General features: G+C 39.7%; 1 protein-coding gene across 1 annotated transcript in view; it reads right to left on the bottom strand.

Moving 5' to 3' along the window:
* Positions 1–20841, bottom strand: part of LOC134619265 (uncharacterized) — a 35329-nt gene extending 14488 nt beyond the window's left edge. Inside the window, 42 exon segments of the mRNA XM_065469666.1 lie at positions 4056–4175; positions 4472–4577; positions 5221–5280; positions 5377–5460; positions 5973–6059; positions 6181–6278; positions 6457–6596; positions 6684–6826; positions 7098–7295; positions 7381–7495; positions 7625–7881; positions 7993–8081; positions 8180–8279; positions 8528–8748; positions 8852–9012; positions 9177–9253; positions 9466–9582; positions 9744–9762; positions 9872–9984; positions 10088–10265; positions 10348–10606; positions 10696–10866; positions 11024–11200; positions 11301–12422; positions 12731–12808; positions 12920–13196; positions 13323–13516; positions 14712–14752; positions 14813–14925; positions 17425–17480; positions 17615–17718; positions 17833–17983; positions 18068–18207; positions 18314–18509; positions 18599–18754; positions 18839–19012; positions 19115–19288; positions 19398–19571; positions 19661–19789; positions 19893–20041; positions 20133–20371; positions 20533–20841. Of these exon segments, the coding sequence (XP_065325738.1) occupies positions 4056–4175; positions 4472–4577; positions 5221–5280; positions 5377–5460; positions 5973–6059; positions 6181–6278; positions 6457–6596; positions 6684–6826; positions 7098–7295; positions 7381–7495; positions 7625–7881; positions 7993–8081; positions 8180–8279; positions 8528–8748; positions 8852–9012; positions 9177–9253; positions 9466–9582; positions 9744–9762; positions 9872–9984; positions 10088–10265; positions 10348–10606; positions 10696–10866; positions 11024–11200; positions 11301–12422; positions 12731–12808; positions 12920–13196; positions 13323–13516; positions 14712–14752; positions 14813–14925; positions 17425–17480; positions 17615–17718; positions 17833–17983; positions 18068–18207; positions 18314–18509; positions 18599–18754; positions 18839–19012; positions 19115–19288; positions 19398–19571; positions 19661–19789; positions 19893–20041; positions 20133–20371; positions 20533–20670 (6895 nt within the window). The 5' untranslated portion in view covers positions 20671–20841.
* Between the last annotated feature and the right edge of the window lie 4851 nt (positions 20842–25692).

Here is a 25692-nt window from a genome sequence, read left to right as displayed (position 1 = left end):
GGGGAAGTTTTTAGGAGTGACACCCGCGACGGAAAGCGGGCGAGCGAAAGAAAGAGAGAGCGAGTTTTCATATGTGAGACATTAGTGACGTTTAGCGTGTTTGGAGGCTATAGCAGGGCTCTAGAGTGCGACCAATTTGGTCGCAAATGCGACCAAATTTTTCCGTGGTGCGACTAAAAAAATCATTTGGTCGCACCTGTTTGGGTAACAAAAAAAAATCTCTGCAACTCTCCATGTGGTCAACAACAGACACACATTATGCCCCTATCGTGGACTAAACCAATCAGAGATAGTCAGGGGCGGGACCTCTCTGATTGGCCGTGGTCCAGTGGAAAGTGCAGGTAGAAGAGGGAGGTGAGTAGCTTTAATAAGGCGATATCAATTCATTAACGGATTCCACACAAAGACGTAAACACAGAGCGACCCGACGCATCAGAATCAGCTTTGTCTTTCTCGGCTTTCTCACCGGACGGCCCGCAGACGGACACGCTGTCGGAGCTTAGCGATTCTGATGCGTCTGGTCCGCGCTGTGTTTACGTCTTTTTGCGCTGATTCTGAGCTGCAGGTTTTGTCTCTCCAACCAAAATTCGCCGAGCCAAAAAGAAGCAGCAAACTGCGCTTCACATTTGATCAATGTCGTCATGAATTCCCTCTGACTTTTGCTGTTTTGCTTCCATCACGATAAAAATTACACTTCCTACACAGCTCCCTGTGTGTACTTCAAGAACAGTTTCCCGTCTCAAATCTCTGTTTTCTGGATTATTCATTCGCTTATTACCCACCAGTCTACCGTTGTTTACAGCGCTGTCTTTTTCTTTTTTCATGTAAATGATGTCCGACAAGAAAGCCTAATTTCTGCTGTTCAATACTGAAGAAATTTAAACTTCTTAAAATTATGCAAAATTGCAGAATATTGCAGAATATTTTTAAGGTTATCTGCTATAAAAAGCCAGACCAGGAAAGTCTCCTTCATGTTTTTCTGTGTTTTATTCTCAGTTACTTTGACACAAAGGCATCTGCTGTGATGTTCACAATTCCGATGAAGTCTCACATGTATCAGTACTGATAAATGATCAGAATTATAACATTTCTGACTGTCTGAGGCTAAACTGAATCGAATCAGGACTTTGAGAACCGGAATCGAATGGATTATAGAAATCAGTGATGATACCCAGCCCTAGTGAGCAGCCTAGGCCCGACAGAAGTGGATGTAGCTGTGGGTAATAAGAAAAGATGAAAAGAACTATTGATAACTTTTGTGTTAAGTTAAGGCCTGATCCGTCTGAAATTCATAGCCAGCTCTGACACAGTGCCATCAATCTTTGAATGCTGAAAAAGCAGCAGTGTATCCAGAAAACACACTTCATGCTGCAATAAATGCACTGCCCAAGTGTCCCCTCTCCCCACTGCCTTTCAGCAGCATGCAACAGCAAACAGGTCGTCAGAGGAGGCCAAGATGATGATTAAGTTTAACATTTTCTACAATATTGACAAAGCACTTTATGCACAACATTGTTAGTTAATAATTTAGAAATGAATATTGTCTGTATGGACTTCCCCCCAAAGAAGGTGCACATGTAAAACTGCGGTGTTAAGCGAAGCGGTTGAAAAATTTGAGTGCGCCTAACTTTTGTGCCGGTACGCCTAAATTTTTTAAGTTAGGCGTACCGGTGCGCCCATGTCAAAAAGTTAGTCTAGAGCCCTGCTCTAAAGGGACTAGCGATGGCTCCCATGCCCGGCAGATCCCCACGCACTAAATAGAAATGAAGAAGTTGAAGAATTGAGAAAAAGGAGGGAGGGAGGGTGGGGCACGTAAACAAGAATGAACAGCTTGTAGAACTGGGGGAACCTTTATAGATGACAACTGGAAGGGGCGTGTTCCTGCTCCTGAAATTCCAATACATAATCTCCAACTAAAAGACAACAGTTTGGGAAGATGGGAGAATTTACATCTTGGTACATGGAAATTGCTTGTGGAGTCCCTTAAAGGTCAGTATTGTACCCCAGTCTATTTAACACACACACACACACACACACACACACACACACACACACACACACACACACACACACACTATATGTATATATATATATATATATATATATATATATATATATATATATATATATATATATATATATATATATATATATATATAGATATATATAGATATATATAGATATATATATATATATATATATATAGATATATATATATATAGATATATATATATATATATATATATAGATATATATAGATATATATAGATATAATGTAAATAATCAGTTAAGACAGGCATCAATAGTAATAAATTCTCACTAAATGTTAGTCAAACAAAAGCAATGATATTTGATAACTATAAAGTGAATAATGACAGGCAAATACAGGTAGAAAATGAAAAATTGAAATAGTAAAGGTGACTCAATTCTTAGGATTGATACTTATATCAGTTGGAAACCTCATATCAGGCATGCACAAACAAAGCGTCCCAAAGCATCTCAATCATAAACAAAATTAAACAGGTTCTAGATCATAACTGTCTCTGTATGCTTAATTGTTCTCTAATTCTTCCTCATTTAACTTATTGTATAGAGGTATGGGGAAATAATTAAAAAATTCACTAAATTCTCTTTTCAGAAATTACAGAAAAGGGCAGTTTGTATTATACACAAACATGAGTATCTTCATCATACAAATTTAAAATTTTTACAGTCAAAATGATTAAAACTTCATGACTTGTTTAATTACAATACAGCACAGATAATGCTTAGAGCTAGAAATAATCTATTGCCAGTGAAATTTCAAAATATTTTCAACCAGAGAGATGCATGTGGTGAGAACTACTAGGAAAAGTTTTTGTGTGTCTGTGTGCGGGGTTAAATTGTGGAGTGGATTAGCGGCTAAGGACGAGCAATGTCCAAATATCCAGAAATTTAAATCAATGTGTAAACATATGATTTTCATGCAGTTCAAGGATGGGGCCAGCATTAAGCTACAGGAGGTGTTTTCAATATAGATATGTCCAATGTGATAAGTTAGCATTGTTATACAACATATTACATACACTCAGGAAGAAGCTTACATGACTTGTCACAAAGCTCAAATCATGCCCAGGGGTCTTGAACATGACAACATGTTCACTGCACTCAGATGACCTCTACAGTCACCAGATCCCAATCCAACAGAGCACCTTTGGAATGTGGTGGAACAGATTTACACCACAGATGTGCAACAACCATGCGATGCTATCCTGTCAACAAGGAGAAAATCTCAGAAATTTTTCCAGCACCTTGTTGAATCCATGCTATGAAGAATAAAAGCAGTAAAGGGATCCAACCCTGTACTAGCAAGGTGTACCTAATAGCGTGGCCGACGATTGCATTTATATAGATAGGATATGTTAAAGCAGATACGGACAAGATGAAATAATTACGAGCAGACACATTAAGGATTACATACATGTATAAAGTGATTTATTTGGTGTCAGCTTTGAACATATTAAACACTTTATACTCATCAAATCAAAACATGTCTTCCATTGCACAACAGAAGACAAATGCAAAATGTATGTACATAATATTATGTAAACACAATATTGTGGCATTCTATTAATTAACTTATCTTATTACACATCAAAAATAAAGCGTGCCTTTTCATTTCATTCCATTCAAAAACTAAAATGTTCATTAGGACACTTTCAATAACATGAAATAAGCCATTTTATCATTTTTAATAACATTGTCTTGCAAATGGGAGCTGTTGAGGCACATATACACAATTCGGTTTGAATAATTAAAGAAGAGCCCAACGTTCCTTAAATTAACTCGTGAATGCTCAGTACCTATGAATAAATTAGAAGCACTGCATACAATAATTGAAATTTACAAGAAGCTGTTCATCTTGACTGATGCAGCCGCCCCAAGCAGGTGATGCTGGGCAGGAGATAAGGCCTTTTTTTCCACTTCACTGCCAGCTAGATGCATAAATAAGTTGAGGTCACTGGTTAGCTCATAGTGGTTTGTATTGGTCCTCCTCTTGGCGCACTTGCATCTCTATTCATTGGAGAAAGTAATGACATCATAGTGGATGCCCTGTTGCTGCAGCTCTTCCAGTTGCTCAGGTGTAGCCTCAGTGTAGACTGTCTGGGTCTGTGTCATGGCTGCGTCTGCTACGGCTGCAGGAACAAAGATCAGAGTTCATACTTTTCAGCTTTATTTATACTGAAGCTAATATTAGAAATAAATGATATTTTGGCAAGTTTTAAACCTACTGATGATGTTTGTTTATCACTTTCAAAAATGTCTGCATTTAAGGAATTACTTAAATTATAAAAACTGACGTGCCTACATCTAAAATGCTCTGGCTTTCCTGAAGAAACCTTATCATATATTTGGGGCAAAATTATAAGAAATTCATAAAATCCAAAAACTTGGTACTGAACATCAACTGAGCACTCTCATAAGAGCCAACCTGTGACAGCAGAGTGGGCAGCAGCCTCCAGATCTTCAGCATTCACGATTTGTTGATCAGAGCTGACAGGTAGGTACTGGATCTGACCGTCGTGACTTACAGCAATCTACAAATAGAACAGAATAGTTTATTTCAAACGTGAAAATAACTGAGTTACAAGAACAAAAACCTTGTAAACACACAAAAAAAACCAAGATAAAGACATCAAGTTAATGAATATCTCTGCATCCCACACAATTATTATGCTTGAAAAGGAGTAGGATGAAGTTTACACTTATTTGTTCCCGCCCAATTTGCAAATCAATGTTCAGAGTTTGGCATGTAATCAGATAATATACATGTTTAACTATATACAAGTTTACACTCATATACAATACACACAAAACAGTTTAAGCTCACAAACCAAAATGACTAAATAATCTCTTTTATATTTGTTTTAAAATTTGAGTTATGTTTGGACATAATGATATTTCATTTGTCTATAAAGTTTGACTTAACTTAATAGAGAATCCCATGTATATGATTGTGTTTGATTCAGTTGCACTAGTTGTGAAGTTGCTCAATGTAACCAGTTAGATACCTTCCCATCACTTCAATTTAAAAATACAAAAGCTTCTAAATTTGGATGTACAGATGATTACACGCTGATAACAAGATCATGAATACTTTATTGAATTTCTCCAAACAGCTCCCACTCCATCCTACACAGAGGTCCTTTCAGCATGTTTTAGATCTTAAACCTGTCTCACCTGTTGCTCCTGAACAATGGTTCTGTCATGTTCGTACTGGATTATCTGTCCGTCTGGCATCTGAGGGCCAGTCACAGAACCAGTTACAAATGAGACAGATATTCTCACTATTAAATACTGCATATATATGCACCGTTTAGGCAGTTAAACACTTGCCTGTATGTGGTTGCCATCAGCTACTACTACATACTCTTGAGGAAGTAAGTGTTGAACTCCATCCTGTGAGATGATATACTGGACCTGAAAGTGGACATGGGACAAATAAGGTGAGATTAAATCTAACATTGATACTGATTTATACAATACCACAAAGAACCCTTAGGCACTTTCATGATTATTGTGTTCTATCACACACAAGACTATAAACCACCTCTGAGGCCCCAAATTTATCTTGATGCATGGAGCCAGAATCAGACCTTCTTTTTTTACAAACATTATTTTTTTGCCTTTATTTTATAGGACAACAAAGCTTTTCAGACAGGTAAGTGGGGAGAGATAATGGAGGAAGACACAAGGCAAAGGGCCCTGGGTCAAAATTAAACCCTGAACCTCAACCAAGTGAGATAAACTGACACCCATGAGTCAAAAGCAAGGGTGGCCATACAAACACGTTTTTTCTAGTTATTGCCTTTTTACTTTAATAAGTTTAAGCAAAAAATATACATTAAAATTCTTTAAAATCACGTTTCTTAAAATTTTAATGCATACGCATTTTACATGCACAGCGGTAGAATGATTAAAATGGAACTCACCTCAGTCACCTGGTTGTCTCCCGTCATCAGATGCTGGACCGTCTGACCGTCTATGGTGGTTATCTGCTGGATGTATGCACCTTCCTCCTGATTAATGCACATTTAAGGGTTCTTATTTATAAAATGTTTACTAGTTACACGTGCAAAATCAATCCATTTTGGAGAGTACATTACATACACATAGGCTGTACTGTGTGAGAGCTGTTACCTGGTCTGACAGTGCTTGTTCCTGAGCTACAATGATGTGCTCCTGTCCTAGAGCCTGCAGCCGCTCGGGAGTGATCACTGCCTGATGTCCCTGCAGGGCTGATGTACACACACATACACACATCAAAATATATTAACTTTGTGTTCATTTTTTATCTGTTTTACACTGAGGCCTCTGTTTATGGACTTTTGACCACTGACACCTTTACATTTACTGTTATTATTACTTTTAAGCACAAACTGTAAGTCTTGGCTTGTATGATCCTGTGTTTCTTACACTGTAGTGTGGCTAATGCCTCCTCATCGCTGTTAACTATTATGGTTTGCTGAGACGCAGTAGTTCGACTTTTGCGAGCAGGATTATCCTGATTGTGAAGACGCTCCATGTGAAACTTCAGATGGCCATTGCGGTTAAACCTGAGTAAAAAAACAAAAAACACTCACATTAATAGCTGTTCTGTACCTCTAATGCCTAATGAATACAGATGTGTTAGATGCTCCCACCTTTGTCCACAAAGTTTGCAAGAAAATGGTTTCTCATTGGTGTGCGTCATCATGTGTCTGCGTAGGTCTTTCTTGTTCTTGGAGGCAAAGCTGCAGTTTGGACACTTGTGAGGACGCAGGTAGGAGTGCTGTTCCATGTGGGTCTAAAACAAAACAGAACATTAATCACAATTCAAAGGAGCAAAAGTTAGAGGGAGAGAGATGTTTTTCAAATGTCATTAAAATGGCTTAGAGTATAAATGTCAAACTAAATGAATATGGGGGTGTATACCTCTCAATTATTGTTTTTTCCCCCCATTTATATTAATATGAAGCTGTTCATCAATTTTAATTGTCATCACTGCCTCCAGTGGAAAAATCTAGCTAACGTTTGCCAACTTTTCACTGATAAATCTGGGGTTTGGAAGGGCTCACCTTGACCTCAGGCCAGGAGGTGGAGGTGAAGTCACAGTCAGGACACTTAAAAGTATTGGCATCCACGTGCGCCCTCTTGTGGTTCTCCATGTCCGAGCGTCCATGGAAAGACTCCATGCAGATTCGACAGGAAAACCTCTTCGTAGTGAGACTGGGAGAGCCCACTGCAGAGGGAGAACCTGGAGCTTCGCTGCTCAGCTAACGGAGAACAGACAACACAGTCAAGGAGTGGAAGACAGAGATAGTAAATCTGTTTATGGTATAAACTACAGTTGCTAGTTACCTCCACTTGTTGCAATACACCATCAGCCAGAGCTGATGTAAGATAATACTTGTCACTTTTCAAGCTCTCTGACCCAGAAACCTCTAAAGCTTGAGAAGGGCTAGACTCCACATTACTGAAAAGAAAGCAGTTTAATAAGATTAGAAACTGCTGAGACACCAAAATGTCCTTAATATGAAAGTAATCTCTTGCTTATGAAATATTTGAACATAAGCTACAAATCGAACTGTGTGTGCTACGTTACCTATATCCAGGACTACGGATTTCTTCAGCTGCCTGCTCCACCACACTGAAGTCCCCTCCCCCCTCATAGCCTTCAATGGCGATGTGGGTAAGCTCTCCTGTTTCAGAGGTGGCAGCCTCGTAGGCCTCTTGTAGCACTGTCTCACCATTCTCAGAAACATGGAAGGTCAAGATCTTTTGGGCCTGACCGGACGCTGCTGTCACCGTGCTCCATGTTCCCTTCTCCAAAGCTTTTCCATCTGACTTCAGCACTGCTACCTGAGAAAAACAATCAAGATATATTTTACCGTTATTATTTTTTTGTTCGTTTATTTTATAGAATACAATGCTATCTTTCATGTAACCGTTCTGAAATTTTGATGAGCTGACCTGTAAGGAGTTCCCAACCAGCTCCCGTGCATTGCTCATATTCAGTAGTAGGTCCAGGGCATTCTGAGCAGATAGGTCGCTGGATTCAGCTGAGGAGAAGCACATGGAGAAAAGTTCAGAGCTTGTCATTCAGGTTATATATAACACCATAAATATTTAATATGTTTTCAGAGAAATCCTTACTGACCTTGTTCATAGATAATCGTGGTGTTTCCCAAAGCGTCCTGGGACACTGAGGCGTTTTCCATGCCCTGCATGGCTTGCAGTGTTGCAGAATCCACAGTGACCTAATAAGATCATGTTAAAAAACAAGAAAGAAAGACAGAAAGAAAAAATAAAACAAAAACTATGGTTATTCTTTAAGAGTAAATAATATTTCTAAATTTTGCAAATTGCTGAATTTTCATGCATATGGACATTTACAAATTAAAAAAAAAAACATACAATCTCATTATTTTGTTATTTTCATGTTCTTTTCCCTTCTCACCCCCCATTGGCATAAAAGTAACACAAGATAACAACAAATCAAACTTACAATAGTGTTCTGCAAGCTCTGTGTGTCTTCATGTTGCTGTTTCAGCTCTTCTATTTGCTGCAGGGTGAAGAAAGGTCTGCGCCGTGTCTTTACAGGCTCTTCAGGGTGAGCCAAAGACCACTCTTCAAATGCCTCTGCGTGGCGACACTGCACATGAAGGCGCAGGTTCTTCCTGTGCTTAGTCATGAAGTGACACATATCACAGGAGAAAGGCTTCTCGCCTGGAGAAATTTAAAAACACACAACATCAATAAGTGAATTAAATAGGTGAATTTAAACTCAAGCTGTTTAAATATAGCGTTATTGTCTTTCTGCTGCACTGACCTGTGTGTTTGATCGCCAGATGGGAGACGAGAAACTCCTCTTTGGAAGTAGAGTATTTACAGTAGTCGCACTTAAAAGGCCTGTCGTTGGTGTGGGACAGCTGATGGTTGAGCAGCAGCTTCTTGTTGTCACAATTGTAGTCACAAAACTCACATTTGAACCTGTCACATTAACACCAGAGGGGCATTAGTTATGATATCACACCAACACCTAAATTATTTATTCTACCAAAAACTATTAACTATTGTGATAGCCTTGTTTTTAAAAGAAGACTGACTGGTAGATGACAGAGTAAAAGACGAGGAATAGAAGTCTGAGTACTGACTTGTTGTCCTCAAGACTCTGGATGTGGGTTAGGAGGTGCATTTTGAAAGTGTAACGCTTCTTGAAGGATTTTCCACACTGCAAAGACAGAAAGGCATCTTAAACAAGAAAGTAAGCGAACTTCCTAGTGGAAGAAGAAAGCAGGAGAGAATATTCATTAGTACTGGTGACACACCTCTGTGAGATAGTGAGATTACCCTGTTTTTTGTTTGTTTGTGTTGCCATATTTAATTTAAAATGATAAGAATATGAAAAGAATAGTTCTTGAACTGCATAATCCTCTTTCTGACCTTATCGCACATGTGTGGTTTCTCTGAGCTGTGGGTTTTTAAGTGCTGAGTAAGTCTCTTTTGCATGGGATACACCCTGTGACACACAGGGCAGGGGAACTCCGACGCCTTCGGCACCTGCAATAATCAGACTAAAAATCACAATGCTGACCTCTTACAGTAAGTAGCAACCAGCAACAACAGAAACTGAAATTTTGTCAGATTATTTTGTATAATTATTCTTAAACCACATGTATGCCAATAAGTATTGTAGATGGCATTCAAATATAAATTCTTACCGACTCTGTCTTCCTTTTCCTGCAAGAGGAAAGAGAAATAATCAGTTATATCATCAACATCTGAAAACTTTATGAACATGTTCTTTTTCAGGAATAACTGAGTTTGACCACAGGTGAGATGTTCATACCGCTCTTTGTTGTGGACTGCCGAATGCCGAATAACATCTTTCTTGTACACGCTTGTGTAATCACACTCCTCACATTTGAATGGCTTGGTGCCCTCGTGGTTGAACATGTGCTCCTGTAAAAAAAAAGAAAAAAAAAGTGTTTTAGGAAACTGTGGAAACGTGCAAATAAACTGAGGTTAACCTGAGTGTGTTGTGATCTGTTTTATTGCAACTGACCTTGAGCGAGGACCAGCGCTTGCAGCGATAGTTGCACTGCAGGCACTTGAAGAGCTCCGGATCATTGCCTTCATGTGAGTCGATGTGGAAGCGCAGGTCTTCTAGAGTGAGGAAACGTGACCCACAGATGTAGCAGTTGTGAGGTCTCAGGAGTGGTTTGAGAGATTTATAGTGCCGACTGGGAGATAAAGAGAAAGAAGAAATTAGTGCATTCTAAAATATTTTAATGGAATTTATAATAAAATGTTAAAAAGACTTACTTCCGATTCATATACTTCTTATATTTCTTGCGAAGGAAGCGCCGGGATGGTCTGCCACGTTTTCTTGGGAAGTACTCCTCCTCAGTCCGTTGGTTGGATGAAGGATCTTTGTTCTCAGAGTCTGACTGGCTAATTGCTGCCTCAGGTGCATCTCCATCAGTCACCGTGGGTGCACTATTGTCTAGGCCTGAAGAGCTTGCCTCTTCAGACTCATTAGCATCCGAACAAACCCTAGGCTTCTTAGCAATACTTTCTGCTTCTGCAACAAAAGTGGAAAAAGGAGAATATATTTGCCTAAAGTTTTGCATGTAGGCTCTCTAGGGTCGCAGTGATAGGCTGAAAACTCACCTTTGCTGCTGTAGCCTTCATCTACAACTGAGTACTTCCTTGGACGGCCAGCTTTACGTCGGGGACGCCCTTGAGAGGAAGAGGAGGAGGAAGTGGGAGTTGCTGACTTTTTCAGAACGGCAGGTGGTCTTCCTTTGGAATCTTCATCAACTGGGTTGTAGTCGCTGTCCTCTGGAGACAGATTATTTTTAATCAGTGTGAGGGATAAGTGGAAATGACAGTGAGAGCTATGTGATTGAGTAAATGCTCATTAACAAGAAAAGTATTAATGTTATAATCTATTCAAAGACAGAAATTTGCATATTACATCTATGTCTTTTTGACTAACTTTCAGGATCATCAATAGCACCATCATCCACAATGTCATCCTCCTCTTCTTCTGCTGCTGCTGCTTGCTGGGACTCTGCGGCCTTCATCTTTGCTGCCTCCTCCCTCTCTGCCTTTTTACGGGCTAAGGTCTCACTTTTAGGAGGTCGTCCACGTTTACGCTTCTTTGGCATTTCCCCTAAAATTGTAAAAAAGAAAAAAAAAGAAAAGACATTTTATCTATATACTACCAAGCTTGGTGAGATAACAATGTCATGGCTATTATTCTGCTAGCTTACCTGCAGGTTTGAAGTGTTTGTCTCTCATGTGGTTGATGAGAGTATCTTTGGAGGCACTCTTGTATGGACACATTTTACACTTGAACTGCTGCACGATCACTACCTCCATCATTTCCTCTAACTCAGCCAGGTTTGGTGGTCGTTCTCCAGAGCCTTCTGCTACAGTTGATGTCTCCATGTCCCTGCCCAGCCCAGCTTCATCCTGAGAGCCTTGGGGCTCCTCTTTGCTGGGTGAGCAGTGCTGGGCCAGCTCAGGTTCTGCATTAGAGGTATAGGTCCCACTGCTGCTGATGAATGGGCCCGGCTGGCTCTCGCTGCCTTCCAGTGCCTCTGGAAGTCCACCTGAACCTGCGGTGTCTGCCAGAGGATGGTCTGAAGAGGAACTGTCGTCAGTATAGAGAGAAGCCTCTGGGCCATTGCTGCTCTCCATATAACAGGAGTGCTGGGGCTGCTGTTGAGAGTGCTGTGGCTGATCTGGATCCTGGTTCTGATCATCATCTTCATCATCGTCTTCTGCTTGGTAACGAGAACAACCTGGCTGCTCAGAATCTGCAGCTACAACACATTCCCCACCATACTCAGCCGCATACTGACGACTTGTCTGAGTCCGGTGGTCTGCACTACTGTCAATGTAACTGCGTGAATGATGTGGCCGTTCCCCCTCATCCACTGCACGCCCAGGATACCCAGCACTGCACTCCACCACATAGTGACTTCGGCTGGTAGGATTTGAGTCAGCTCCACTGCACCCCACATAACCAGGCAGATCCTGGTCACTGTTATTCCCACTATAGTCAGGGAAGCCTGAACGGGAGCGTGTCTGGTCAGGTTCCTCACCTGAACACTCCACATAGGAAGATGAAGATTCCTCTGTCTGGTCTGGACCATCTGCACTGCAGTCCATGTACTGGGAGGGGTGGGAGTGCTGTGGCTGGTCAGGCTGGCTGCTGCTGTCTTCTAAGTAACCTGAATGTCCAGGCTGATCATCGGGCTGGTCAGGCTCAACATTGCCTTGCAGGTCTCTCTGGTCAAGACAGGTGGATGTGGGACCTTCGGCAAGAGCTTCTATTGCTATACGATTGGACAGGGCAGAAGATGACATCTGAGCTACCATAGGAGCACCTGCACCAATAAACAAGGAAATGATTAAAAAAATATTCCTGAACTTTAACTTTGTTGTCATCAGCCTAAATAGATTTTAAGTATAACAATATAAATGTATATTGCTTTAAAATATAAACACATTTCTAATGTAAAAATTATTTTGCTAGTGGATGAAGATAAAATTAAAGCATTAAATTCATACATACATGACATTTACAAGCACTGTAAACAAATATAAAACATATAAGACTCATTTATCAGAATTATTATTTTAAATTATTATGGCCAATTGAAAGATGATAAGTTAGCAGGAACACCCCACTTACCGTCATCTGGACCTTGTAGTATTAGATACTGGGTTGTTTCTGCACCCCCATCTTCTGCACTGGTCACAGCTATACAACCTAAAAGAAAAAGATATAAAATCTCATGTCATAAAGTTTTCAATTTAAGACAAGTTCATAGTTCTCTTGTCAGGACATGATGGAAAACGAAGAGTCATTAAAAACATATACCATTCATGATATCGGGGCCGATGGTGGATTCTATGATCTTGTCAATGGCAGACCCCAGATCTGATGAGGTAGAAGCAGTTGAGTCAGAAACCATCATAGCCCCTTCAGAGACAGCACTCGAGTGGACCAGCACTTGAGCTGACTCAGACACAAGCACCGACTGAGTCACCGTGGAGACACTGGACACACTGGTGGACTGGGCCACTGAAGAGGAGTCTGGAAGATGGACTGATGAAACTCTGACATCTGTGCTAGAGCTTGTTTCTGGGATGAACACCTTAAGAGTGAGGGAAAGAAAGGATGACATCTGGAAACTTATAGATTAAAAAGCTACATTCATCGCTGTTGTTTTTTTGTTTTATTTTGTTTTGTTTTGTTTAACCACACTGTATTTTTAACTTACCACAAGTCCCTCCGAGCTCTGTCCAACATGGCAGTCAGACTCTGGGGCCTGTGCATGAGAAGCAGCAGCATCACTGCTGTCTGCAGACATCGCCTCTGATGACTCCATTCCCATGCCACTTTCAGATGGCTCCTCCATCCCTGAGGGACCTGCATCACTGCTGCTCTCCACCTCATTCTCCTCCAAATCCATAACTAACCACAAGAATGAAACAAAAAAAAAATGAACCAAACCACTCCACCTATTTCTATTTTCCAAACAAAATAAATCTACACTACTATACTACTCTACTGTAAATCTAAGGTGTCATCTCTTAAACATACCTTGAATATGCATACAAGTGCTGTATATATAGATATATGCAACTTGCACATAGTTTAAGTAGGAAGGAAGATCACTATTTCTTTTTAAAATTTAGACACTCTAATGTGTTATATGGAGTTAAACAGCAACGTATTTCATAACTTTAAAACCAGTAAGACCTGCGGACATTAGGGGCTGAAAAAAATAAATTGTCTAACTTTATCAACTGTATTTAAGTAAGAGTGTATTTGCTGAATAAGGCTGTTGCAGTGGATCATAACTTGTATACTGCCCAACTCCTGTGGTCACTTCTCTGTTTCCAAGGTCAGATTGAACTCTATAGTTTGCATTTAGTTGGAAAGACCAAACTGAGCAGTGCACACTAATAGTTTACTTAGGTGTAGTTCCGATAGATTGTCAGTTTTCATAAACTTTATACTTCTTTACTGGTTAGAGTTAAATATGACTTCATTTGTTATAGCAGACTATGTTCAGATAATGTGTACTGTAGTAGCTTTCCGCCCCGCAACCACTGCAGTGCTTGATATTGTTACACAGTTTAACTAAAAGGGATTACGTGCAAGTGAGTTTGTTTCTGAGCATTTACCTCAAAGCCTTTTGCTTCTGTTAACATCGTATCTTTTGACTCGGGGGCACTATTCTTAATTTTTAGTAAATCTCATAGGTATCTTGATTCATGGGAAGAAACGCTCGTGATTTTCACACTATAATAATTTGTTGAAAACCCAGGAACAAAGTTTTTTATAAACTTGCTCACGACCAAAACAGCTAACTGGTTAGCTTCCATATAGCTAACCAGTACTGCTGTTCGCTTAACGTCGGGCTTTTGTGGGGCTAACAACCGACACTTAAAATCAGATAACTTGTGTTTGAGCAGCACAGTACAGAGTTATAACCTAAATGCTGCTCCTAAGACGCCATATCGGGTGTTACGTCGTGCAAAGTAGCATGCGTTAGCCTTTTTAAACGGGCCTAGCTGCCCTTCATCCTGCCTGCTCCGCGTCGCCATTTTATACCAACTAACCCACTTTTCCATTCAGGCATTCTGAAAGCTCTACTGGGGACCTCGAGGGCCTCCGCTGCGGCAGACCGCCCAAATTCTCTCCCTGAAGAAAATAAAAACAATTTCCATCTTCGGCAGGAGAATCGCAGCTCTTTTTTCTTACCGTATATTTTCGAGTAGTAGGGTATCCTTTGGTGTGGAGGCGCTAATTCGAACAGAAGTTACTAACCGATAATTGTTGCTTCATTCTAGTCGGGCACCATGAGTATCTCCCCGCTTCCTGTCAGTGCAACCGGATCTTATTTATTGTTTTTATTGAAAACGGAGCTTTTTGTTTTAACCAGTCTTAACATTTTTTTTATTAACCTCAACATTTTATTTCTAATAATCACTTGATCGTTTTTGGTTGTTGCAAATATTCGTTAGATATTACTATGTTTTTACTCACTGAGTGGACTATTGTTTTTAAGAGGAAGACGTATTACGTAATTGGGTGCGGAGTAATATGCGTGCACACTAAACCTTTAAGTTTCAAAATGCAAACTAATTAATTTAAAGCGAAATGGTTAACCAACTTTCTCAGTGTCAAAGATATGATTTTGAACACATTTCTAAAACATGTTTTAACATGTTTGATGGGTGGGGTTACATTTTTGCTTAAATGTGATTACAAAATCGAGAAGCTACCTGTGAAATGTTCTAGTTTTCATAAACAAGCTCTTCTAGTGTGGAATCCTGTATGCAAGCATAATGTCTCTCCAACCAGTCATATGGAATAAATTACCAATACTGATTGGTGATGTCAGTGTCACTAAAAAGTAATATTCCTATAAAGGACAAACACTGACCCTCGATATTAATTATTCCTGTTGTGTGTGTGTGTGTGTGTGTGTGTGTGTGTGTGTGTGTGTGTGTGTGTCAAAATGTTTTGGAATGATGTACAGCAATATATTGGACAAAAACTGAGGAAATAATAATTACCTTTGTTTTGAAGATAAAGATGTGGGCAAAAACTTAACATACTGCATTCAATTTTTGCTGCTTCTAGGAAAATTTCATATTCATAAACCAGATATGCTCCAAACCAAGTATTGACCACTTCTGTCAATACTTCTACTTTTGCAGCTTCTTCAGTGTTACTGTTGGTCTCTTGAAATTCTCCCTGACCAGTTTTCATCTTTGAATTAATTTTTAGGGGGGACATTCAGTTCTTTGCAATGTCAATGTTGTCCCATATTTTCTCCGCCTTATTTTTGTATTTTTATTTTTGTAGTAACTGATAGTTTTCACCAGTGAGATCCCTTTGATGCTTTGTAAGCTCTTTACAAAACATGACTTTGCTTACAACTGAGTAAATGCCAAGAAAATCTTCCCAGGGCAGCTGAACTTTAATTGGGGTTAATCGGAAGGAGTCTCTTAAATTGATGGGGGGGCGTGTTTACTCAAGACGACTGAATGCTGTGATTGAATCAAAAGGTGCTTCAACAAAGCATTACTTGAAGGGTGTCTACACTTATGCAAATAAGCTTATTGTATCGTTTAGTTTTTTAAAAAATATTATTTCCTGTAACATATTTGTTTGTTTTTTAAATTGAATTGTTTGGTTTATATGTCACATTAAAGGTAAGAAAGGTTTTGAAATGATTTATTGTGCTCTTATTTTTTCTGGCATTTTAACACAAGTGTGTACACTTTTCACCGTGTATGTTTTAGCTGTCTTGAATTGTCTTCAAAGCATTTCAGTGTGTTTTTAGTGAATGATTAATACTGCTCACAGGGTTAGATTGTTTTCACAGAAAGTTTATTGCATTGATAGGCAAGACTTTGATAGAAACATTTAGGGATACATCAACATATTAATATCGATTGATATCGGCCTCATTGACTTCCACTGGCCTATCACAAACAAGATGGCAATCACTGATACTAGTCCATGATATCTCTTGTATCGCATCAATTTTGATGGTTAAACAGATTAATATTCAAAGATAAAGTAATGAACTGTTATTTTTAACAATAGCAGTTCTTTGTTTTCTTTGCACAAAGGGTGAATAAATAATAAACCAAAACAATCAAAACAAAAACATCGGCTATTGGCAAACTTCAAATTTTGATCGTATCAGTATCAGTGAAGAAAATATTTGGTGCATCCCTACAAAATGTATTAAACCTCTTAAATAATTTATGTGTAGGAGACGTACCTTGTCTTCCAGTGCAAGTAATTGGCTCTGAAGCCATTTTCAGAAAAACACACACAATAATCGTACAAAACAAATAAGTTTGAGACAAAAATAATATTAATGTTAGATATTGCTATAAATATCAAAATAATCTAATACTGTTAATAGTCTGAGCCTGTCAGACATGGTAATTATTTTGCAGCTCCGGGGTCCGAGCCAGAGCGCTGTTAAGAATAATTAAGTTTCTGTTATAGGCCACCATAACCATCAGTTCACAGACAATCAGACTGAGGGAAGGCAGTGCCAAACATTGCAATTTGCTCTAGTGTACTGGGACTTTGGCACATTTTTAGGCCGGCTCTACATGTTTTTTCTAACCAGTATGACTGAAAGACAATTATTCACATCCCAGAAAGCACGTAAATCAGCACAGCAGGGTGCTACACAAAAACACTGTGTCACATTCTGCCAGACAGCAGCTGGGAGAAATGGGTACTACCACATTACAATTCCCAGCTCAGTATGTGTGTATTCAGTAGCGGGTGTCTGATGAGCACTTGAGCAGGTCATATTTGACATAGCCAACACGGTCCACCTGTCTGCGGGAATTCATACGCCAGTAGAAGCGATCCCGGCAGAAGTAAGTGTGACCTATAAGGAAAATAATGAAGTTAATAAAATTAAAGCAAAAACCCTAAAGTGCTCTACTGCTGTTTTTTCTGATGTTTTGGGTTTTTTTTCCCCCTTAAACTTAAGAGAAAATTTACATTTTGTAGTTTATTTACCTTGGTACTGGAATACATCATGAGCATCATTGGGGACACCACCAAAGACAACATCGGTAAACTTTGGATAGCCCTTGTCGATTGTCTGGGCCTTCACATCCAGCCTGTTTAGATCAAACAAAACAAAGAGAGAAAATGTCAATAAAATGTCGTTAAAATGGCAAAAAGTACCAGTTTTCTGTTAAATACAGGATTGTAAAGGCTGAGTTTTAACCTACCTCCAGAAGTTCTCCCCACTGAAGAGCAGCACTTTGCCTTTCCCCCTCTGCAGAGCTCCCTCCACTTTCTGAATGTTGTTGGGCAGGCCTAGTTTCTCAATGCTGCGGGGACCCAGAACATTCTGTCCTGTGTAAACCCAGAATCTGCTCCCTGTAAACAATAAAATGATCATTATTAGACCGTCAGCACTGCTGGCTAATACAGGCTGTTAAACATTTCATGAGGGTTCATTACCTGAGAAGAAGTACAATTTCTTGGTCAGACTGTCCTCAAAGGCAGAGTCGATGACAGCTGGAAGAGCAGGCCACTTGTTAGAAATAGAAAAGGGCCCTTTGAGCTCTGCATTGCTGCTCCCGGACATCTTCCAGTAATGTCTATAAAATTGACACACAAAAGTTAACATTTCATGTGCTTGGAAATCTTGTTTTTACTTGTTTGGAAAAGAAGAATGTGATAAAGTAAGATGAGTAAGTTGCTCACCCATCCTTGAAGAAATGTAGTTCTCCTTGAATCACAGTGATGGTGTCAAATGTGTCCTGCTTGCAGGCATCTTTGGTTGGATCCACAGGTACTGCAGTAGTGGTGGTGGTGGGTTCAGTGGGATCAGTGGGCTCAGTGGGCTCAGCGGTAGGGGGGTTGGGGTTAGGTGGGGTGGGGTCAGTGCCAGGTCTACTTCCTGAAAAAATATATAGTTTCATGAGAGAAATTACTGTGAAGTTAGGTACATTAACACTTTAATGCCGCATGCTAAGAGGAAACGCTTACCATAGAGAAACTGAATGCCGGCAATGTCATCGCTATGCAAGGAGAAGTCTTCAGCATAGCTGTACATGGGGTACATGAGAGCTTCTCTAATGTTGGAGTGATCCAGGCCAAGAGCATGTCCAAATTCGTGGGCAGCCACCAGGAACAGACTATAACCTGTAACAAATATATTAAATATTATTAATGACTAATGATTCATTTTAACCTCCTCTTTTTTTCAGCCTTGTGTTTGTTGCTCACCCTGGTCAGGACAGAAGCCCCATTTCTGGTCATCATCATAGCTGTCAGTGGTGCTGCACCACAGCTTGCCATCTCCTCGTCCCTCGCTTGTGCATGAGTGATACTCCTTACCCAGGAACACAAAGGGGAAGTGGCAGGGATCTCCCTCAGAATTTCCACCAATTACAGCTATATCTGGATAAACAGAGACATAACAGCAGCAGTTAAACAAAAATAACAAGGCACTGTGGCAGCACTGCACTGCATTTATGTTTTGTGGTTTATGTGTTCCCTCACCACGACTGGGACAGAATCCATATTTCTTATCCTGGTCAAAGTTGCCTGTGGTGGCACACCAGCGGTAACCATCACTGCGGCCCTCTGTGGTACAGCTGTCATACTCCTCCCCCAGAAAGATGAAAGGGAAAACACATGGAGCTCCACCAGCATTTCCATCAAAAGTGTATAGAACTGTTAGGATGAAAAGAGAATAGAAGTCAGTATGTCACAAAAGCAAATCCGCTTATCTGGGTGACCTGTGACATGGGATTTGCCTTGGAGAATACAGTGTCAAGCTTACGTTCACTTGGGCAGAAGCCATATTTCTTGTCCTTGTCGTAGTCAGCTGTGGTGGAACACCATGGCAGATTGTCTGTGCGGCCCTCTGTGGTGCAGGTGGAGTAAGATTTGCCCTCAAAACTGAAGGGAAAGTGGCACGTGGCGCCATTCGCATTTCCAAAGTGAGTCTTCACAACTATATAGACAGAAGAGACCGGACATTTAATTACAATCAAAGTGAACACTAGGGGGAGACAAATGCTTGTTGCCGGTGTTTCTGATTACCTGCTCCTTTCCCCAGGGTCCAGAACTCATCATCATCGAAGTGGGCGTCTCCCTGAATACCCTCACCAGGGGGGTAGGCATGGGCTAGAAGGCCATCCTTACCATCAAATGGGTAGGGGTCTCCGTGGTCTGAATAGAAATGTGCACTTCACATTAATGTTTGGTTTTCTATGCAACTATGTTGCGTCAGCGCGCGTAAAACAAATCAAACGACCATCGTAAAGCACATTACCCTTTTTCCCAAACGATATCATGATGTCAGCCGTGCCGTCATAGAGACGGGTAAAAGTCAGAGGGGTCACATCACTCCACACCTTAAACGCTCTGGCAAAAGCATCGTCAATGATAGCGCTATCCATGTCTGGGGAATAGTTAAGGATCCTGTGGAGGAGATAAAATAACATACACAGTCAGAACTTCATTGCACAGCCCCTTACATAGTCAACTCAGTGACTTTTTTTTTCTTGCTCACCTGTAAGTAACATCGTTGTGGTCCCACTTGAGGTCTCCTTCAAAGGTTTGATAGTTGGCCACATCAGGAACTCCGCAGCGAGGTTTTTTCATAGCATCCAGGGTTTCTTTATCCAGCACCCCAGTCTCCTCCAGCCCCAGCTGCCTCTGCATCCTCTTCAGAGCCTTGGCGGTGGACACCATAGACTGGAAGCCACTGCGTTCCACAGAATTCATGTAGCCGAAGTTCTTTAGGTATTTCTGGAAGGAGAACACGACAAACCAACATTACTGTGTTACTGTTACAATCCTTCTGCAGAAATGAACTTTATCTGTATTTACACTGTCTTTCTGCATAGCTTGGTTAAATATCCTACTTCTTCAATTTTATTCTGTCTGAATAAAATAGCCCTCATACTTACTTCTGCCAGCTCTGAATCAGTCAAGTTTTTGGGAATGTCTCCTGGAAAGGTGACAAAGACAGACTTCAGGGGAAGGCTCCATCCGTTTTGTGTGCTTATGCCCAAAAGTAAACACACAAGTAAAGTACAGCATCTCATGGTGAGATCTACTGTAGGCTGGCGCAAAATATAACAAAAATATTTAGTAAGAGTTTGCAGTCAGCAAGGACTCACACCAAAAGAAACAAACTAAAAAAAAGTCAGAATGATTCTCCTCTGATGTTGGATTTTGCTGCAGCTTTGGCTCCCTTCTTCGTTTTGACTGGAGGCTCTTGCTGTGATGTGCTGCTGGTTAAGGGTTAGGGATCCTTGTATTTATACATCAAAAAAACTCTTAGTCACCTGACCTTATTCCCCTCCCACACAAAAACCTCAACCCTCCTACATACATCTTGGCAAACTGCATTAGTTGAATGAACATGGGGAATTTCCAAATATCTACTTTTAGCTTTACATATAACAGCTAATGAGTGACTGACCTAATGCAGTTTTGGGGAGATTTGTCAGACTGAAAATGAGTGTTACTGACTGACTACCTGGCAATGGCTGATAAGACCAATTTTGGTAAACAGCAATGCTTGTTTCGTGTTTTGATTTAAAAAAAAAAAGAAAAAAAAAAGAAAATAATGTATGATGCCAGATACCTACAAAAATAATTAGGAAATGATGAAGTACTTTGAAAGTTTTATGTGTTTTCAGCCATTCAAAAAACACCATAACAATTTGTACAAAACCATTCAGGAAATAACAAAAGAGATTAACACCATTAAAAAAGAATAAACAAAAGGTTAAATATGAACAGTGAAGTTTTTTTTTTTTTTTTAATTTGTATTTTTAAAGCATAACACACTCATCGTGTCATCATGGGACTCAGCTAGACACTTCTGTTATTTCTGCTCAAATTATTGATATAAAAAGATGTCTGGTTCCACTTTTTTCATAAATACAACTTGTTTCCTCTTTTTATTAAGTTTTGAAACCAAAGGAAACATCAAACTAGGTCAAGCCAGACGCAGGATCGCATTGAAAACTTGGAAAGAAAATGTTGCTTTGTTAAGGCAGTAACCTAACGATTTCTTGTATTTGCTGCATTAAGCATTAGTATGTATCATCATAAATGGTAACAATGAAATCAGCACACACTCACATTTGCTTCCTTTGCAGTTTACATGCTTTTTTGGTTTTGCTTTTTTGCGGTTCAGAATTTTGGGAACTACCTGCTTCATCATTGCCATGCACAACTGCTGGTGCAACATCTTCAATTGCTTTATCCCCAGAATGACTCAATTCATTAGCAATCACTAACATGTCCTATTTGGCAAGAAGCACTGCGTCAAATGTTTTTGTATTTTTCCCATAAAGAGGACCTTGCTTTTCTAGTTCTCATGCACGCATTGATTTCATAACAATTTGAGACATCACTGAAAAACACCAAAACACAGATATGACTTAAGGAAAACTTGTTTTTTAATCTTTAATCTTTAGAGAGTGCCAACTATGTGTACTGCTGTGTGAATGCTGAACCATGAAATGTTGATATTTTGGGAGATGTGGATATCAAGGTGGGAGAGGATGTGTCTCAGCCAGCATGCCATGACTCACTCATTCCCACATGAATGGTCAAGACTGCAGATATGGGGCTTTTTGTCAGTGAACACATCCTTTCTACTGTGCAAACATGTTTACTTAGTACCTTCACAGATGCAGGAAAATAAACAACTCATTTTGCACAGTCAAAATGTCTTGTGTAAAAAGCAGAGAGGGTATGTCTTGTCCAAGAACTTGAGAATAATGTTTTACTAAGTAAAGTGAGTGACTATAAGATCAGTTGGCTGTAAATAGAACTAGACTGAGTTTTAAACTTGGAAATGCGAAGAACTGTATGCACATCCTCTGACTTAAAGCTGTTGGGTTACCTTTTTTGGTAAAGGAAATGGTGTGCATACAGTATTACTGAAGAGGAGGGTTGACATTTTGGACCTGTGGTTTATTGAGGAAGATGTAATTCCGCATCTCTGAATTCATGGTTTCCTGGTGTGGTTGATGCTTCATACATTTTGACACATACATCCTTTGTTTGCCATTTGGTAATGTATTGTTGACGTACACCAGAAATGATGTCATCTTCTCATTAAGAACATATTTTTAATTCTACGTCTGCAATTCGCTTTGTTTTTCCCTTGAACAGCAGCAGTAATGGTCCACATCTTTCACATATCAGTAAAACTTCCAGGTCATTTACCTGTGCCATTAAAGTCACATGAAAAAGAAAGTGCACACTTTTTGACTTCTAAGGTTAAGTATCATGAGAATCATTAGAATGATTAAATACAACCTCATGAGAAAAATGTTTTAAACAAAAATTAGGCTAAAATGCAGAAACAGTGTGTGGAAACTAAGTACTGCTTTCATAGGAATTAAGAAATAGCAGCCAAAGAGGGAAGACATCAGCAAAAATCTTTGAGAAGCAACTGCTGCTGCCTATCAATGTGAGAAGAGTTTTAAGACAATTTCCCATTAATGTCCATCGTGTGAAAAGTGGAAAGCATTTAAGTCTTCCATACATCCCACCAAAATCAACCCAAGGTCAGACAGTGCAACACTCAGAGAAACTCAGAAGCTACATCTCACACTCTACAGCCTTTAGTTAGCATGTTAAATGTTTAAGTTCATGACAAACAAAAAGTATTCTAGAGTCAAATATGAGACCATCTGTCGGCCCACACGGGGTCATGCAACAGGACAATGGTCCCAATCACACCAGCTAATCTAAAACAGTGTGGCTGACAAAGAAAAGAATCAAGGTGTTAAAACGACCCACTCAAAGTCTAGATTTCAACCTGACTAGAATGGTGTGGCAAGACCTTAAGAGAGCCAGTTACCAGATGCCCACAAATCTCAGTGAACTGAAGCAATGCTGGAAAGAAAAAAGAGCCAAAATTCCCCCACAATGATGTGAGAGACTGATAAATCCTCTTACATCACTGAAAACAATCACTTCAAGCTGAAAAGTTGCTTTTGCTGCAAAGCTGGTTCTACAAGCTATTGAGTCACATGGTGCAGTTTCTGCATTTGTTTTGGTTATTGTTAAATAAATAATGATATGGCACAAGACAGTATGCCATTCATTATTGTTCATCTCAGTATTTAAATAATTTTAGTACCTGCACAGAACCAATTTTTATATTATGTCCTGATATGTAAAACCTCAGAACTGAAAGGGGATGTACTCTGTTTTTAATGTGTATATTTTACATTGTTGTGTAAAGAGTTCATACTTGTAAATATTTTAACAATGCTGTCTGGACCACAATAGCAATAAGTAAATAAATAAATATACTGCCACTTATATTTGGCAGTATGGCTCTTTTCTTGGACACACATCCCTACCGTCCAAGTACATACATGAAAAAAAGGGAGGACTCCAGTACAGTGTTAAAACAGATATATTAAGTTAGTCACAAAGGAGATGGAAGCTGGGTTTCAAAGTGGCTTGCAGGTGGTCAGCAACTGTAGGCACATTATATGGAACATTTGCAAGTTGAATGTGTAGAAATGTATCAGCTGAGCCATTAGCCATTAGCTTATATGTGCTGGCAGTTGATCTACCGGGACTGTATGTGAGCTTGAATTCTTTGGCCTTCTTGAACTAACATTATGCTCAATTTGATTTAAGAAGAATGAAAAATGTCAGTGTTCCAAATTTTATGACATTTGTTGCCTTTACTGACTCCTACTAACAAACCTAAACCATGTTATTGCAAATTAACTGAAAAATGTACCCGTCTAAAATGTCTCATCTTGCCAGCTACATTGTAGCACACTGCATGCGCTGATATTTTGCTATATCTTTGGGTCTGATTTTGTTTAGTGCAGAATAAAGCAGTTCTATTCAGCCTCAACGCAACAGCTGACGTAAATCTCTCTTTAATGTAATGCCCTTTCCTCCCTTTTTTCTTCATTTAACATGATCTAAAGGTTATTTCTGCTTATTTGTAGCTCAGGAGAGGATTCCCAGATCTCGTTTCAAAACATCTGCCTCTGATTTCACATGGCGTCAAAGGTTTAATGAACATGGCTCCATGCATTTTAACAAATGCCACATTTCATTTGGTTTCACCACTGTGCTCCCAAAAAGACGTCTGGCCGAGAACCTTGAAAAATACACATTTTTGCATGGCATCATTCCAAAATTCGCCCTCATTCACAGCTCAGTCTGTTGGCACACACCATGTGACCATATGAGGTGGCCGACTGCGTCAGCACTGAACTGGATAATATCAGAGTGGAGTTGCTAGACCCTCAAAGCTAAAGTGGGTTAGATTTTTTGGATTAGGTTTACTGTGCAAATGACTAACTTATGTAATACCAAAAAAGTCATCATTTGTGGCCTCTGTGTATTTTCCCTGGGGTTGCTAAAAAACACACACACATGCAGATACTATAAAAACACCATTTTATAGCCAAGAAATGTTTTGAACGGTGGCAGTTTAAGGTCAGCAGCAGCTTGAGGAGAAAACTGTGTGAGTGTTTCACCAAAGTGTAATTTATACCCTCATTTTTTCAGCCAGCCTGGATTCAATGTTTGCAGTTTTGCAACTTTGCCCTTAATTGTTAACATGCCCTGTTTACTTTAAAACTGCCTTGTTAAAGCAAATTGTTTATGTCTTATGGTATGTTACTAGCAGGCAGTTCACTTCCTGTCTGCAACAGTTGATGTGGTTCCTTGGCTAGCTTCGTTTTTCAGCTGTGTTGTATTTTATGACGACTGGCTTGCTGACATTGTGGTGGGATTCAGAGATTGTGCAACAATCAGGAGCATTACTTGGTTTGATGTGGAGGAAATGTAACCCCGTCACCACGTCCAGGTACTTTACACCGCCTGTGCTGAGTCTGCTGAGTCTTGCAGCTATTCTGGGAATGGTTTTGTTTTTACGCAAGTTTATTTTGGTTTTCCAAGACAGGCTCTGTATTTCTTTCTTTTATTTTTGATCGCTCCATGTTCTTCAGTTTATTACTACAGTAGCAGTGAAATTAAAACAGTTTTAACCTGTATGTCTAATGTATTGTCTCTGAATATCTTTAGCACTTCATAATTTGTCCAGATACTATGCATGCTTG

This window comes from Pelmatolapia mariae, linkage group LG20 (genome assembly GCF_036321145.2).
Source record: "Pelmatolapia mariae isolate MD_Pm_ZW linkage group LG20, Pm_UMD_F_2, whole genome shotgun sequence".
In the NCBI taxonomy this organism is placed as follows: domain Eukaryota; kingdom Metazoa; phylum Chordata; class Actinopteri; order Cichliformes; family Cichlidae; genus Pelmatolapia; species Pelmatolapia mariae.
This window is presented reverse-complemented; position numbering and strand designations above follow the sequence as displayed.